Source organism: Ovis canadensis, chromosome 13 (assembly GCF_042477335.2).
Source record: "Ovis canadensis isolate MfBH-ARS-UI-01 breed Bighorn chromosome 13, ARS-UI_OviCan_v2, whole genome shotgun sequence".
In the NCBI taxonomy this organism is placed as follows: Eukaryota; Metazoa; Chordata; class Mammalia; order Artiodactyla; family Bovidae; genus Ovis; species Ovis canadensis.
The window spans coordinates 32,766,686-32,784,386 of record NC_091257.1 but is presented as its reverse complement, the minus strand read 5'-3'; the positions used below and the strand labels follow the sequence as shown (position 1 = coordinate 32,784,386).

Here is a 17,701-nt window from a genome sequence, read left to right as displayed (position 1 = left end):
TTTGTAGTTATACTGGGTGCAGAACAGACTTTTAAAAAGAAAATGGAGTTTTCAGTTAATAGATCTCCAGCCAGGTGTCTGAGTTTTATGTATGAGTTTCTCAAGTTTCTAAATAGTTAAGTGTTCGAAGTTGAACCTGGAAGAATCTATTAACACAGTAATTGTTGGTTTCTTCCAGAATCCTTGAATGTCTTAGTGATCTGAGGTTTAAAAAATTGAAAATCTTGATGCCCTTTAGTTATCAGATGGGTTTTCATATATCTTCTTTTTCTTTCTTTAAAGATTTGAACATGGAATTCAATCCCTCAGACCATCCTCGGGCCAGCACGATATTCCTCAGTAAATCTCAAACAGACGGTAGGTTCTTTCTTTCTTTTTTTTTTTTTTAAAGACTTATGCTGGTAACTAGCCTGTCTTGATTTTCCAGTCACTGTGATTCTCAGGATAAAGGTAGAATCCTAAGTGGTCATCCTTAGTGACCACTAAGAATGTTTGGGTGGTTACCCTTTGGGGTTTCTTTATAGTAAGTCATATTTTTAGAATTTACTATTTGAAGCAACTGTCCTCATTTTGCCAATCAGTTGGGATAGTTCAAGGCAGTTTCTACCCTGAGAATCAGAAACTTTCATTTAAAAATTTATTATTTGCATAAATTCTCTAAAGATCAGAAGTATTAGTATGTAAAAAGAAATCATAATACAACTCTAAATACAAACACCATTATCTCAGTTGTGTCATTTGAGAGCCAGATTGAACCTGTACACTAGGGTTAGAGGTTTTCCTTCTGTCATACTTGTGTTAAGCTGTTTGTTCTGTGGCGTGGAATTTCTTCTGGGGGATTTCCCCCTCTTTTTAGCCCTTGACTTAGTCGCTGTTCCCCGGCTCTTGGCTGCAAAGGAGAGATGAAACACATAATACAGTGAACATAGCCTGTTCCTGCAGAAAAGAGCAGTGGAGGAATCTGTTAAATCATGTTGCAGTGACAGTGCTGAGGTCCTGGGGCTTCTAGCCGTGACTCTTGTCAAATTGCTAAGGTCTCATTTTGAGAAGATCCTAAGTTGATTAGAAAAGTAATCAAACATATTTAAGAGAGTTCATTTTAAGAACTGATAACTCCTCACTTATGGCTAGGTGACAACTTTGATGTAGCATAATGCTGATATAATATTGGTGATCTTGATTTAAGCAGGCCAGTGATGAGATCTGAGAGAATTTGGTGCCTTTTTTTTTTTTTTTAAAGTGTATAAGAAGAAATCACTATAGGCATCAAATCCTTGTGATTTAAGTTTTGAATGTTTTGGGTGGAAACTAAGCAGGACATTTTTTTCTTCATCTGGTGAAGTGGGAGCCCATGGAGAAGGGAGGTTATTGCCAGGCAGGAAAGTGGTGGTGGGGTGAAGGTTTTGGACAATGAAAAATGAGAGTCAAAAGCAAGTCTTTGCACTTAATATAGTACTATGAAAACAAGTCACACGAATCTGGCCCACTTTCAGATTTGGTTCTCACTTCCTGTGAATTCAGGGCACAGACCAACGTCAGTCAGAAGCTTTTTACCTATATTCACATGGAATGGCACTAGAGACTCTTAAGTGGATGACACATGGCTTGGTTGTCACAGGGAGACGGATGGCAGGGTCCTTTGACCTCACAGGATCCCCGGGTGTGAGTCAGGGGCACACATCTACCCCTTCCCTCTCACCCTCCCCTCCTCCACCGATCACTGGGGAGAGTTGGCAACTCTCATCCTTCTGTTTTTGCTTCATTCCTCAAATGCTGGGTTTTCCCTTTGAGTGTAAAGTATCTACTTGAGTCTCAACAGGTTGAAAACAAGGAAGAGGAACCGACACCCATCTCTGTGCGGTGTCCTGTCTCCCAGCCTGCAGAGCGAACACTCCTGTACCTCCTCCTCCTCCGCTTGCCCACTAGGCTCTTCTCCCGCCAGCCCCGTTCAGGGGATGTGTTTGCAGTGAAACACTGAATAATCCATAGGTTCTATGCTACTTGGTTTATGTGTCAGAAACTCCAAGGGATTTATCATCCAGAATCCCTCCTAATCGCTGCAGTTCAGCCTTATTCTCCTTCAGTTCTGTTGACAGTAAGGAGTTAGAGTCCACTTAATTGTAAGAGTTTCTCATGGTCATGGGAGCTCCTTAAAAGTAAGGAGTTTCTGGAAAGTACACCCTAAAGCCTGTGAATGACTGTCACTCGCGTCCAGTGCTCTTGTCATTTGGTGGCACCTGGGCTGAGCTGACACACTCAGGAGCCTGGAGAAAGTGGACAAGGGGTCTGCAGCATCTGCGTGCCCTCTGGAGCAGCCACGGTCTCTTCTGCATGCCAGGCGCAGCACCTCACAGACAAGGACCTCACATCCACACTCAGTCAGAGAGCCTCACCTGCCCTTTTCCTTTCAGCTGGTGTTCCTTTTGGTTTAAATATATCTCTGTCCTCTCCAGTGAGCTGCTTGTTAACTGTGTTGATTGATTTCTATGTTGTTGTTTAGTCACTAAGTCCCATCCGACTCTGCAACCCCCATGGACTACAGCACGCTAGGCTTCACTGTCCTTCACTATCTCCCCAAGTTTGCTCAAACTCATGACCATTGAGTTGGTGATGCCATCCAACCATCTCATCCTCCGTCGTCCTTCTCCTCCTGCGTTCAGTCTTTGCCAGCATCAGGGTCTTGTCCAGTGAGTAAGCTCTTCACATCAGGTGGCCAAAGTGTTGGCACTCCAGCTTCAGCATCAGTTCTTCCAGTGAATATTCAGAGTTGATTTCCCCTAGGATGGACTAGTTTGATCTCCTTGCAGTCCAAGCTACTCTCAGAAGTCTTCTCCAGCGCCACAATTTGAAAGCATCACTTCTTTGGCGCTCAGCCTTCTTTATGGTCCAACTATTACTTTGTGCTGTGCACAGTCATTCAGTCGTGTCTGACACTTTGAGACCCCATGGACTATAGCCCACCAGGCTCCTCTGTCCATGGGATGTCCCAGACAAGAATACTGGAGTGGGTTGCTATTTCCTTCTCCAGGGAATGTTCCCAACCCAGGGATCGAAGTGGGTCTCATGCATTGCAGGCGGATTCTTTACCGTCTGAGCCACCAGGGAAGCCCCAGAATACTGGAGTGGGTAGCCTATCCCTTCTCCAGGGGATCTTCCTGACTGAACTCTCACTCTGTATACTCTCAAAAGGGAGTTTTCAGGAAAGAAAATGCAAAACTCAGTGATACTAGGTTGTTAAAAAGCTCCTCTGGGTTCCCTATCTCCCCCCTCTACATCTTTGAGGTTGAGGGCCCCAATTTTGAGAAACACTGAGGTCTGGGAAACGAAGGTGGGGTGCTGACCCTGCCACACAGACACCAGCATGAGAACAGCCTCTGAGAAGGGGTACTTTTGTTGTGAGTTTGCTTGGCCTCCCTGCAGGGAGGCAGGGTGCTCTGGGAGGCCCCCAGCACTGGCGCGGAGAGTAACTGGTCTCCAGTGATGCTTCGGACGTCCAGTGTCCTGTATTTTAATCCAGTTATGGATAGTATTGTTATCATTTGTTGTCTAGTCACTATGTTGTCTCTTATTTCATCCTAATAGTATGGACCTGTATGGGTCTGTTTTGGTTAGAAATAAACAGTCCTGCTTTTTGTTGACAATCTTAATTAGTGGATACATGCAGAATTTTATGAGCTTTACTATTACTGTTTTCTTTAGTTAGGAAGCCGTTACCACTCAGTGAACTATGGTGCAGTGATTTTGTTGGGTGCTATGGTGTATGTGGTTTCATGTTCTGCTGTCTTAGCAGAGGTCACATCTGCATGTGTGCAGGTCGCATTTCTTAAGTCGTAACTGAGCAGCTGGATATGTTTGTTGGTGGAAGGATGGGACCTTGACACAGAGGCCCGTCCTCAGCAACCTGCCAGGGGTTAGCACGCAGGTGTGTAACATTTCTGTTGCATCTTTTGTTTTCACAGTGAGAGAAAAGCGCAAGAGTCTCTTCATTAACCATGTAAGTGGAGCTGTTCCCCTGTGTTCTTCGTAATAACTGTCCAGAGACCATCCACACTGTGTGTGCGGTGGGGAAGTGGTCCGCGAATCTTGTCTGCACGTGGAAGAGTGTGAAGAAGGCTGCAGGGCACTCGTGCTCTGTTTGGCCTGTGGCTGGACGAGCACGGCTTGGCATTTATCACCAGGGCCACTGTGTGACCTGAAGCCCCGGGCTGCTGCTGCTCCTCGATTGGTGTGCGTGGACAGGGCGACATCAGATCCTACAGGTCCTTTCCTGCCTCCCTTCCCCCAAGTGACTGTCTCCTAACTATGTCCCATTTGAATAAGCAAACACATGTTTTCTTCCCCCTTGTTTATAGGTGTGGTAGAGTCTGCGTTTTCCTTCGATGCTCTAAGAAAGGATGAACTTAGACAACACTTGAATTTTAAAACGAATTAAAAAAACACCCAGCTGTAGTCTTTTGCCCATTCTGAGCAGCGTCTCCCTGCCCTGCTGGCCAGGCATAAAGATACTTGATCTTTCTCCTTTGATCAGTGGGTGCAGCCAGCCTCCCTCCACCCTGCCCAGGGGTGATCTCAAGCTGCGCCACCACCCCCCCAGGACTGTGGTGCCCGGCCACCAGGAAAACTATGGCCACACATCCTAATCCTCTAAACTTAGGCCTGTTGATGAAGTAGGTGTGTTACCAAATAAGTGTATGCCATCAATTCTCATATTGAAAACGAGAATGATGTATTTGATTTCTCAGGGGTTTTTCTCAGGATTTCTAAACTGTCTGCATTTAAGTGTTTGTGGATCTTGAAGTACTAGGCACTGGAGCTTTGTGCTAAACAGACTTAAAGCCATAGTGTTGCCTCTTCTGCTCTTTGAAAATCTGGGCAAAATGCAGTTGAAAGGAAATTCATAGCCAGACCCTTGCACCCGAAGGGCTCAGCCCATAGGAGGTTGGTGAGTCCTTCGTAGGCAGTGGTCTTAGGGTTGGAGAGACGCCCTGTAGTTTTTATCAGATTCTTACAGCAATTCGCGGCCTTTTCCTGGCCCTCTCCAGTTTTGCCGCAGCAGTGTGAAGCATCTGTAAAATTATGAGCTGTGTCTTAAGGAAAATATGCGGAAAACTGCTGTGCCCTTTTTGGGTTTTTTGAAAGCTGTATCTGCCTGGACCTAGAGAGCTGAAAGATTTGACCCCATTCTGTAGGTCTCACTCCCGCCTCTTCACGTGCCGGGGGCACTAGAGCACTGCCCCCCAGTCAGCACGTCTGCCCAGGAGCCTGTAGACCACCGCTGCCGGTCACTGCAGCCCATGCCAGTGGCCGGAGGGGAGGCCTGCCCTTGTGCCAGCCGCATGCCCCACGTGTCTCCCCCATGCCCCACGACTTCATGCTCTGCGGCGCGCCATCCTGGCACCTGCCCCCCACGCTGTGCCCCCTGACTCAGCGTGTCCTCTCACCCCTGCCAGCCCTCTCGCCCCCCGAGACAAAGAGCGGAAGCACAGTTGTCAGAATGTGCTCAGATGTGCTCATGCCTATAGAAGAAATCTCTGTGCTGCCTTATGTAATAGATGCCCGGGTAACAGCGTGCCCTCCAGACCGCATTGCACAGTAGCATCTCAGCTCTGCCCACGCTGGGAGAAGCCACTGGAATGTGCCATCAACCAACTGAAGTAGAACTGGAATGGAAGTACCTGCAGGTTCAGTTAGGCTAATAAACCAGCTGTGCTTTTGAAGTTTTGAGACACTCGAGTGTCATAAGTTAGGACAATAAAGAGACGATAAGTGGTAATAATCATCAGTACAGTCTAACGAACGTTTTATACCATGTTTGTGTCAGACTCTGTTCTTTAGTTTAATGTACTGGATAACTTTGCCCAGGAGGTACTGTGTGTCACTCCAGTCTTCCATATGGGGAAATTGAGGCACAAAGAGTCAGCCATCTGAGCAGTGGAACCAGCCTGGGGCCCAGGGGGCTGACCCGGGCCATTCAGTCCTCAGACAGTCATACCAAGCGCCACCCGGACACAAGTTGTTTAGCTTTTTATCTGAAGACAGAGAGCGCTGTTTTCTGAATCGGGGCCCCAACTAACATTTGTAGTTTCTTTTGTTGTTGAACTCTGGAATGACCATTGTTCTTTGCCCTTGTTTATAAAATCCCTTGTGTTTTTTATTTGCTCTATTGTGAGGGATGTTGTTTCTTAATTTACCCTTCAAGTTTCTGAAGAACCTACTTATTAGTACATGCTGCTAAGACAATCTATAAAGAGGCTGCTATTTAAGAAAAAGCAGTGGACGTAGGTAAGCCATGTGAGGAAAGGTGAGGGGTGATGGTCACAACAGGGAAACAGCTTCCACCAGGTGGAGAGAAACAAGGTTTTTTCTGGCTCCAGGATAGTAACACAGTCTAGCAAGTGATGGAAGCTGACTTTGGATACACCCTCCAAGGAAGGGGCCAAAAGAAGGAACCCCTTCCTTGTAAAGAGGGCACCGCTTGCTGGTTGAGAATTGCCGAGAGAGACTTACAAAGTAAAAGGAGCTTCTTCTAAAAGAATTATAGGTTTTAAATCTTGAAGCTATTTGAGGATAAACCCTTTGGGCGAATTTTAACAGTAAGTTAAACCAGGGCAAATTATAAAGATTAATATTCTAATAGCACTATGTTTTAGATGTAATTATCTGATCAACAGTTACATGAAAATTTAATAAAATAGAGACACAGGTATTTTAGCAAAGATTGTATAAAGGGCTTTATTTAAAGTTCATAGCTTAAAATTTGCTGAAGTTTTGGCTAGCTGTTTTAATGAATCTTTTAATTAAAATGCGGTAGTCTCTGATTATAAGTTGTGGGTGGCATTGTCAGTGGCTGAGAATCTGGAATCTCTCTCCTGAAACCTAGGGAAAATGCACATCTTTTGCTTTAGCCTAATTTTTCCATGACATTTCCTCCCCTTGATGACAGCATACCTGAAGGGAATTGATCATTCTAAGTTAAAGAAAAAATTAAAACAGAGTGAGTCAGGAGTTGAATGGCCAGCCTCCTTCACCCTCAGCAAAATAATCACAGTTATTTGTCTTAATATTGAGACAGGTGGTAGCTGTAAAAACTTTGTGAAGGAATATAGAGCCTTATCAGTTTAACAAGAGCCACATTTGTAGCTGGACTTGGAGCCAAAAGAATTTTGTTCAAGCCCTAAATCTACCAGCTGATAAAAGGGGGACCTTGAAAAAGTCTTGAAGTCATAGTTGTCTGATCTCGTAAAATGACTCCTGGTCCGCCTGTTTACCTAGTGGACTGAACAGAAGGTGATTTGCAAGTGATTTTAGCACCATCTGAGTATGTTGATGTTGTTATTGCTCATTAGATTTGTGAGTAAATTTTGTTTACTTTTCCAAGTTCAGTAGCAAAACTGATCAAAGTCTTTCTGGTATTTTGAGTATGGATTTAGTTTTTTCATAAGTATTAAGCCATAGAAATTAAGGAATGAAGTGAATGTGATCCAGGAATTGAAATTTTTAAAATTCTAAACTTTGCTTTTGCCTCTTTGGGAGCTTTGCTCCTAATAGAACACAAATTTATTGAGCACTGTTCCTGCCTGCCTCTTCCACACGAAAGAGTTCAAACCAGGAACCAGGCAGGGGAGCTGCCCTGGGCTCAGGAGACTTTCTGTGGAGGGATCCTTGTTCTCTCAGCTCTTTTTTTTTTATTTTTGGTGGGGGGTGGATGTCAGATCAAGAGAAGTATACATTCTGTGAACCTTGTAGCCCTTCTAGCAAATGACTTAATGCCCAAATAGGGTTTCAAACTTAACCCTATTATAACAATGCCAAGGACTTCTGTTCAATTTAGAAATTACTAGATAGTTTGAAGGGGGCTTCCCTGATGGCTCAGATGATAACAAATCTGTCTGCACTGTAGGAGACCCGAGTTCCATCCCTGGGTCAGGAAGACCCCTTGGAGAAGGGAATGGCAACCCACTCCAGTATTATTGCCTGGAGAATCCCATGGACAGAGGAGCCTGGTGGGCTACAGTCCATGGGGTTGCAAAGAGTCAGAAAGCTGAGTTGGCATCCCCCGTTGGCACATCAGCCCTTAGTGATAGAGGGCTCAGACTAACAGATGGGGATCCCCAGGCAGGACTGGCCCCTGGGGGTGCTAGTTTCCAGTTAACCCTGTGACCCCAAAGGGTACTTCTACTCCTGAAAGGAGGATGAGGAAGTGCCCACTCTGTGACCTGGTGTATCACTGACCTCTCTCTTTAACTCTAGCGCTCATGTTTTCTTAGGGAAACCATTTACTCTTGACTTCCTATCACATTTTCATCTTGAGGAAATTTGTGTCAGAGGAAACAGTGGAAACCTCACAAATAGAAGCCCGTCATTGCTGTCGTTTGCTTCACTGTTGTGATTATTCCTAAATAATAATTCTCTCGTATCTCTAAAGATTCTTTAATATATCAACTAATTACTGAATTTTTGTGTTAAGTATATCTGTTAAGGTTTCTGTTTATAGTAGATTTTCCATTGGTGGGGAAAATTTCTTAAGAATTGTTTTAAAAACTTGGCGCACATGTTAATATCTATTATTAGATTGCAAGTTTTTGTCTGTGACTTAAGTGTGATTGCTACCTGACCTACAAAAGAGATCAAAATGGTTTTTAATGTCTCCGGCTTGTCTTAATGAAACTGTTGTGATTAATTTGATAGACGTGAAAAATGCCATGTTAAAATTGCAGTCAAGAAACTTGAACTTGACAGGCTTTTTTGGTGCCCTTATCTTACACAGGGCTTCCCTAGTAGCTCAGTTGGTAAAGATTCTGCCTGCAATGCAGGAGACCCAGGTTCAATCCCTGGGAAGGAAAGATCCCCTGGAGAAGGGAATGGCAACCTACTCCAGTACTCTTGCCTGGAGAATTCCATGGACAGAGGAGCCTGGAGGACTACATACAGCCCATGGAATCGCAAAGAGTTGGACACAACTGTGCGTGTTATCTTACGCAGGCGCAGAACAATGTGTGCCTAAACACATTGGCCAAGATCAAGCCTTATCTTTTGAATTCCCTGACTCTGATTATTTCCTCCTGACCTACATGCCCTTCGTAAAAGCAGCGCTCCAGAGGGTCGTAGTGAGTCAGTGGTGCAGTGCCCTCTGGCGGGAGTTTTAGGAACTGTATGCCCCAGGGAGTGATGATTAGCAAGAGGGGAGATTGTTTATAACACTGACTTCTGTTTCTCAGGCTGTTGCATATTTCCATAATTTTATCACATGTGAAAGTGAAAGTCGCTGAGTCGTGTCCGACTCTTTGCAACCCCATGGACTATACAGTCCATGGAATTCTCCAGGCCAGAATACTGGAGTAGATAGCCGTTCCCTTCTCCAGGGGAATCTTCCCAATCCAGGGATCAAACCCAAGTCTCCCGCATTGCAGGCAGATTCTTTACCAGCTGAGCCACAAGGGAAGCCCTTATTACATGGGAAACCTTATTAAATAAGAAGTAAATGTTAAACAGGGCGTTTGGTCTCTGATGAGCTTTAAGGCTCCCTTCATGTTCATAAACCATGGGTACTAAGGGCTTCCCTGGGGGTGGGCAGCTGAGTCAGGGCAGTGTTATTATCCTTAAGGAACTGATTGTTTTGGTTGCTGAAACTGACACTTTTGATTGTCAGCATAGCACCAGGCCAGTCGAAACTGGTTTGGATGATTTGATTTTTTTTTTTTTTTAAGCATGCTTTGAGCGAGAATGATCCAGATTGATATATACTAGTCAAATTGCCCACAATCGCCTGATCTGCTTACTATTCAGTTCGATGTCATCTGCGTGTAATTTAAATTCTTTTTCTTTAGCAGTATGTTTTAGAAGTATAGTTCTCAGTTCTAAAGTTTTCCAAAGAGCTCAAAATTTACACAGCCTGAAAGAACCAGATGCACAGCTGCCATAGGCACCCCACCTGAAGCTCATCCACGGGTCATATTTTCAAAAGCATCAGATAACTCTCACCTTTAAAATGTATTTTGCCCTTAAAGGAGTACTTTTTTCTTTACATCTTCACCTCGTGAAATTGAAGAGTAGGAGATTCTAAATTAACAGTGGCTGCATCTTCCATGGTCCCCAAATTGACTGTACCTCAGGGGTAGGAAAAAAAATGGGTGCTGTGGACTCCTGTCTTAATTCTGGCGCCTCACACAAGGTTGCCTCCTGAAGCATGGGCTTTTGCTGGTGAGATGAGTACATGCTTCTTGTTTCTCAGTGATTTTTATGGACTCTGCAGCACACCCTTTGATGCTCGATTTTGGGAGTGTGCTGAGCTGATGGAGGTTTCAGACCGGGAGTGGTGGTGGTGACTTTTTTTATAAGGAAGAACATGGAATTCCACTGTAGGAAGAAAGTGAGTTTTGTGCTGTACTTGATGATAGTATTAACATTTCTTGGTAAGACACTTTTCCTCTATAGGCTGGTCTCAAGGTGAAGGGGATGATGTTCCTTGGAAGAATTTTGAGCCCCTTTTTAATTGTTCTTGTCTTGTTGCCATTGTTTTTGTAGCATCCTCCAGGACAAATAGCGAGGAAATACAGCTCCTGCTCGACTATTTTCCTAGATGATAGCACAGTCAGTCAACCAAACCTCAAGTATACAATTAAATGGTGGGTATACGCATTTTTCCTTCACTGAATGTCTTTTCTGTTCCCTAACCTGCTGGCTAACTGTTCGGTTGTGGGGTCTGTAAGTGGTAGGATTGGGTAGAGGGAAGACATTGACACTCAGGGAGTCTTTTAAAAATGTGATTTTGGGAGTTAAAATTTGGAGGTGTTCAAAATATTTATGTATATTACCATTTACAAAAAAGACCAAAATTTTCAATGACTTGAAATTGTGAGTTAAGCATAGTTTTGTTTTTGTGCATGCTTTCTGCCTTCCCAGTTTGTATGAACTCCATCCCAGCCTAACTCTGCTTGAATTTTACTGTCAGAATGTGATGGGTCCCACTTTGACTTGGGGCTGCAGTAGAGAGCAGGCCTGGCACCGTGGAAGTGTGCTTGTCTGGAGCAAGGACAGCAGGCTTCTGACCTTGGCTCCCTCCCCAGCGGGGAGGATGGGAATGAAGACCCTTTGCTTTGGGCTTCTGCTGTAGAGTGGGGTTTAAGGGAGGAAGGGGAGTCTTTGGATTAAAATCTTTCCCTTTGGGCTTCAGCTCCCTTATTTTAAAGTGGGAAGTGGGAGAGTTGGAACACTGGTTTTCCCTGAAGTGTGCCCCCCAGCATTGTAGTAGGAAGCCTTGACTGAGGTTACAGAGACCCACTTGCTGGGGATCTGATCTAGGTTTAACTATGAAAAACCTGGGATATTTTGCCTCTGTACTCATTTAAGGAGAATCCATGTTTAACAGTTCTCTGTGCCATTGTGTGCAGTGAGTGTTTGCTCTCTAAATAAGATGCTTTCTGTTCCATTGGGCCAGGCCTTCAGGTCTAGAAACCCTTTCCTGCACATGCCCATATGTAAGTGAGTTAGGTGAGTTAGGTGAGTTAGGCCTGCTAGGCAGTGGAGACTGGGATAGTCTTCTATGGACCGTGTCCCCTCCAGGGGAGAGGTGAGAGGTGGGCCCACCTGGAGAGTTGGCTGAGTTGCATGTCTCTAAGACCTAAATGGGAATGTAGTTTCTTCCTTTGTTCCATTGGTGATAGAGGGTGTGGTGGTGACCAGTGGGCACCACCCCATGATGGACACTCACAGCTAGGGGACCATGTGTGCCCTCGCTCCACTGTTCTGCCCTTGGTCAAGCCACTTTGCCCTGGGAGCTTCATGCCAGGAACGAGAGGTGCTGGGGAGTGGGAGCCTGGAGACCTGATAGCTAGCACCCACTCCAGCCCTGGAGCCCAGCCTCCCTGGGGTCTGAGACCTGCCTTCCGGGGCCAGTGGGTTTCCTGGGCCTCCGACTCTGTTGCTCAGCACTTCCCCTGGGGATGACTTCACACTGCCCCTGGTTGTGACACAGACACTCAGGGGCCCAGCAGGAAATCTGGGTGACAGTTGGATACTTAGGTATTGAGTCTGGGAGGTGCCAGCTCCAAAGTCATGTGTGTGGTTTGTGCATCAGTGGTTTTAGCCATACTGCACTTGCAAGGCCCCCACAGGGGCTTAAGGGCTCCACGAGGTGTGTCTGGCCCCACACATCTAGTATCTGGATTGTCAGCCCCTCCAGGAGGGTTTCATGGGTAGCCAAGGCTGAGGACCCTAGACGTCTGTGGACCTCTGCCTTCCAGTTCTCTTGGTGTCACCTGTGGTTAATAAACCAAGAGGAAGAGCAGAGTCTCGCATGCAAAGGGTGGAACGTCCAACCTGACACCCTCAGTCTCATCAGGTCATGACTTGTATCTGCAAAAAAAATAAAAACCTGTCTTAAGAACTACCACAGATGCTGGACTCTTCTAGAAAACATCACATCAACTTGGTCTCTCCTCGTTGTAGACACTGACGACTGGTATATGGTATCAGTTTGTCTCATTACTGTGATGTTGTGATGTTGATTATGTGCCTACAGTGGTCACCAGAGAGCACCAGGTAGAGTTCCCTGTGCTGTACACTCTTAACACCCTCTTACTGAGATACCCATAGTTCCCTGTTGGTGGGTTTTCTTCTTGTTGAAACAAGCAATGAAACTACTCAAGGACTCTGATGAAGAGGGACATGAAGAGGTCAAGCCCTGAGCCTCTAGAGTGGGAGCACTGACTCTAAGACCCTCGACTACCAGAGAACTAACCCTAGGGAGTACCAAATAGTGAGAACTCACACAAAGGAAACCACTTGAATACAAGATCCAGCATCATGCAACCACCAGTAGCACCCTTTGCAGGATGCCCCATCTAAACAACAAACAAAACAAAAATACAAACTCAATGATCAGCAGACGGGATTATCACCTCACTCAGCCTTGCCCATCAGAGGAAAAACAAACAAAAAACTCACCACAAATCTCACCCTATACCAAGCTTACACAAACCACTGGACCAGCCTTAGGAGGGCAGAAACCAAAAGGAAGAAAGAATTCAACCTTGAAGCCAGGGAAAATGAGACCTCAAACACATTAAGTTTAAAAAAAAAATAATGAAAAGGCAGAGAAATACTACACAAATGAAGGACCAAATTAGAAACACAGAAGTCCAAATAAATGAAGAGGAAATAGGCAAACTACCTGAAAAAGAATTCAGAATAATGATAGTAAAGATGATCAAAAACCTTGAAATCAAAATGGGCAAAATGCAAGAATCAATTAACAAAGACCTCGAAGAATTAAAGAATAAACATAGACAAACAACACAATTACTGAAATTAAAAATACTCTGGAAGGAATCTGAAGCAGAACAGATCAGTGAGCTGGAAGATAAAATGGTGGAAATAACTTCAGGAGAGCAGAATAAAGTAAAAAGAATGAAAAGAACTGAGGATAGTTTCAGAGACCTCTGGGACAGTATCAAATGCACAAACATTTGAATTATAGGGGTCCCAGAGGAAGAAGAGAAAAAGAAAGGCTGTGAGAAAAATTTTGAAGAGATTATAGTTGAAATTTCCCCAACATGGAAAAGGAAATCATCAAATCAAGTCCAAGAGGCACAGAGAGGCCCATACAGGATAAACCCAAGGAGAAACATGCTAAGACACATACTAATCAAACTAACAAAGACAACACAAAGAAAGAATATTAAAAGCAGCAAGGGAAAAGCAACAAGTAACATACAAGGGAAACACCATACATTTAACAGCTGATCTTTCAGCAGAAACTCTGCAGGCCAGAAGGGAATGGCAGGATATATTTAAAGTACTGAAAGGGAAAAATCTACCAAGATTACTGTACCTGGTGAGGATCTCATTCAGAACTGATGGAGAAATAAAAAGCTTTTTAGACAAGCAAAAGTTAAGAGAATTCAGTACCATGAAACCAGCTTTACAGCAAATGTTAAAGGGACTTATATAGTCTAGAAATGCAAGAGAAGGAACAAGATCTTCAAAATCAACCCCAAACAATTAAGAAAATGGCGATAGAAACATATATATCAATAATTACTTTAAATGTAAATGGATTAAATGCTCCAACAAAAAGACACAGACTGGCTCAACGTATACAAAAACAAGACCCATATATATGCTGTCTACAAGAAACCCACTTCAGACCTCAAGATACACATAGACTGAAGGTGAGAAGATGGCAAAATATATTCCATGCAAACAGGAAGCAAAAGAAAGCTGGAGTAGCAATGCTCATATCAGACAAAATAGACCTTGAAATAAAGAATATCACAAGATATAAGGAAGGACGCCACATAATGATCAGGGGATCAATCCAAGAGGACGACATAACAATTGTAAATATCTATGCACCCAACATAGGAGCACCTCAATACGTAAGACAAACACTAACAGACATAAAAGGAGAAATTGACAGTAACACAATAGGAGACCCCACTCACACCATTGGACAGATCATCAAAACAGAAAACTAATAAGGAAACACAAGTCTTAAATGATACATTAGAAGAGATGGATCTCATTGATATCTTCAGGACATTCCATCTAAATGCAGAAGAATATACCTTCTCAAGTGCACATGGAACATTCTCCAGGATAGACCACATCTTGGTCACAAATCAAACCTCAGTAAATTTAAGAAAATTGAAATTGTATCAAGCGTCTTCTCTGACCACAATGCTATGAGACTTCTGCTGCTGCTGCTAAGTCACTTCAGTCGTGTCCGACTCTGTGCGACCCCATAGACGGCAGCCCACCAGGCTCCCCCATCGCTGGGATTCTCCAGGCAAGAACACTGGAGTGGATTGCCATTTCCTTCTCCAATGCATGAAAGTGAAAAGTGAAAGTGAAGTCACTCAGTCGTGCCCGACTCTTAGCGACCCCATGGACTGCAGCCTTCCAGGCTCCTTCGTCCATGGGATTTTCCAGGCAAGAGTACTGGAGTGGGGTGCCATTGCCTTCTCCAGATAGCAATTATAAGAAAAAAACTGTAAGAAACACAAACACATGGAGATTAAATACTATGTTTCTAAATAACCAACAGGTTCCTGAAGAAATCAAAAGGAAAATTAAAAAATTTCTAGAACCAAATAACAATGAAAACATGACAACTCAAAACCTATGGGATGCAGCAAAAGCAGTCCTAAGAGGGAAGTTTATAGCAACACAACCCTACCTCAAGACACAAACATCGAATAGACAGCCTAACTTTACACCCAAAACAACTGGAAAAAGGACAGAACACCCCCAAAATTAGTAGAAGGAGAGCAGTCATAAAGATCTGAGCAGAAATAAATGAAAAAGAAATGAAAGAAACAATAGTAAAGATTGATAAAACTAAAAGCTGCTTCTTTAGGAAGATAAACTTGACAGACCTTTAGCCAGACTCATCAAGAAAAAAAGGAGAATCAAATCAACAAAATTAGAAATGAAAAAGGAGAGATTACAACAGACAATGCAGAAATACAAAGGATTATAAGATAAGAGACTATTATGAACAACTATGAGAGTCCCTTGGACTGCAAAGAGATCCAACCAGTCCATTCTGAAGGAGATCAGCCCTGGGTGTTCTTTGGAAGGAATGATGCTAAAGCTGAAACTCCAGTACTTTGGCCACCTCATGTGAAGAGTTGACTCATTGGAAAAGACTCTGATGCTGGGAGAGATTGGGGGCAGGAGAAGAAGGGGATGACCAAGGATTAGATGGCTGGATGGCATCACTGACTGGATGAACACGAGTCTGAATGAACTCCAGGAGTTGGTGATGGACAGGGAGGCCTGGCGTGCTGCGATTCATGGGGTCGCAGAGTCAGACACGACTGAGCGACTGAATTGAACTGAACTGATATGGCAATAAAATGGATAACCTGGAAGAAATGGACAGATTCTTTAAAAAGTTTAATCTTCCCGGAAGAAATAGAAATTATGAACAACCCAATTATAATCACTGAAATTGAACCTGTGATCAAAAATCTCCCCAAAAACAAAAGCCTAGGACCAGATGGCTTCACAGGAGAGTTCTGTTAAACATTTAGAGAAGAGCTAATGCCTATCCTTCTAAAAGTCTTTCCAAAAATTACAAAGGAAGGAACACTTCCAAACTTATTCTACGAGGCCACCATCACCCTGATACCAAAACCAGACAAAGTCAACACAAAAAAGAAACCTTATTGCCAAATTCAGACTTAAACTGAAGAAAGTGGGGAAAACCACTAGACCATTCAGGTATGACCTAAATCAAATCCCTTACGATTATACAGTTGAAGTGACAAATAGATTCAAGGGATTAGATCTGATTGAGTGCCTGAAGAACTATGGACAGAGGTTCATGACATTGTACAGGAGGCAGTGATCAAGACCACCCCCATGGAAAAGAAATGTGGAAAGGCAAAATGGTTGTCTGAGGAGGCCTTACAAATAGCTGTGAAAAGAAGAGAAGCTAAAGGCAAAGGAGAAAAGGAATGCAGAGTTCCAAGGAATAGCAAGGAGAGATAATAAAGCCTTCCTCAGTGATCAGTGCAGGGAAATAGAGGAAAACAATAGAATGGGAAAGACTGGAGATCTCTTCAAGAAAATTAGGGATACCAAGGGAACTTTTCATGCAAAGGACAAAAGGACACAATGGTGTGGACTTAACAGAAGCAGAAGATATTAAGAGGAGGTGGCAAGAATACACAGAAGAACTATACGAAAAAGATCTTAAAGACCCAGATAATCGAGATGGTGTGATGACTCACCTAGAGCCAGACATCCTGGAATGTGAAGTCAAGTGGGCCTTAGGAAGCATCACTATGACCAAAGCTAGTGGAGGTGATGAAATTCCAGTTGAGCTACTTCAAATCCTGAAAGATGACGCTGTGAAAGTGCTGCACTCAATATGCCAGCAAATTTGGAAACCTCAGCCGTGGCCACAGGACTGGAAAAGGTCAGTTTTCATTCCAATCCCGAAGAAAGACAATGCCAAAGAATGGTCAAACTACCGCACAATTGCACTCATCTCACACACTAGTAAAGTAATGGTCAAAATTCTCCAAGCCAGGCTTCAACAGTATGTGAACCAAGAACTTCCAGATGTTTAAGCTGGATTTAGGAAAGACAGGAACCAGAGATCAAATTGCCAACATCTATTGGATCACGGAAAAAGCGAGAGAGTTCCAGAAAAACATCTATTTCTGCTCTATTGACTATGCCAAAGCCTTTGACTGTGTGGATCACAACAAACTGGAAAATTCTGAAAGAGATGGGAATACCAGACCACCTGACCTGCCTCTTGAGAAATCTGTATGCAGGTCAGGAAGCAACAGTTAGAACTGGACATGGAACAACAGATTGGTTCCAAATGGGAAAAGGAGTACGTCAAGGTGGAATATTGTCCCCCTGCTTATTTAACTTCTATGCAGAGCACATCAGGAGAAACGCTGGGCTGGAAGAAGCACAAGCTGGAATCAAGATTGCCAGGAGAAATATCAATAACCTCAGATGTGCAGATGACACCACCCTTACCACAGAAAGCGAAGAAGAACTAAAGAGCCTCTTGATGAAAGTGAAAGAGGAGTGAAAGAGTTGGCTTAAAGCTCAACATTCAGAAAATGAAGATCATGGCATCTGGTCCCATCACTTAATGGTAAATAGTTGGGGAAACAATGAAACAGTGGCAGGGTTTATTTTTTGAGCTCCAAAATCACTGCAGATGGTGACT

At 43.8% G+C, this 17,701-nt stretch overlaps 1 protein-coding gene across 1 annotated transcript in view; it reads left to right on the top strand.

Annotated features, from left to right (window-relative positions):
* Window positions 1–17,701, top strand: part of CCNY (cyclin Y) — a 106,805-nt gene that overhangs the window by 70,452 nt on the left and 18,652 nt on the right. Inside the window, exons 2-4 of the mRNA XM_069547366.1 lie at window positions 283–357; window positions 3,960–3,994; window positions 10,525–10,625. Of these exons, the coding sequence (XP_069403467.1) occupies window positions 283–357; window positions 3,960–3,994; window positions 10,525–10,625 (211 nt within the window). The remainder of the gene's footprint in view (window positions 1–282; window positions 358–3,959; window positions 3,995–10,524; window positions 10,626–17,701) is intronic.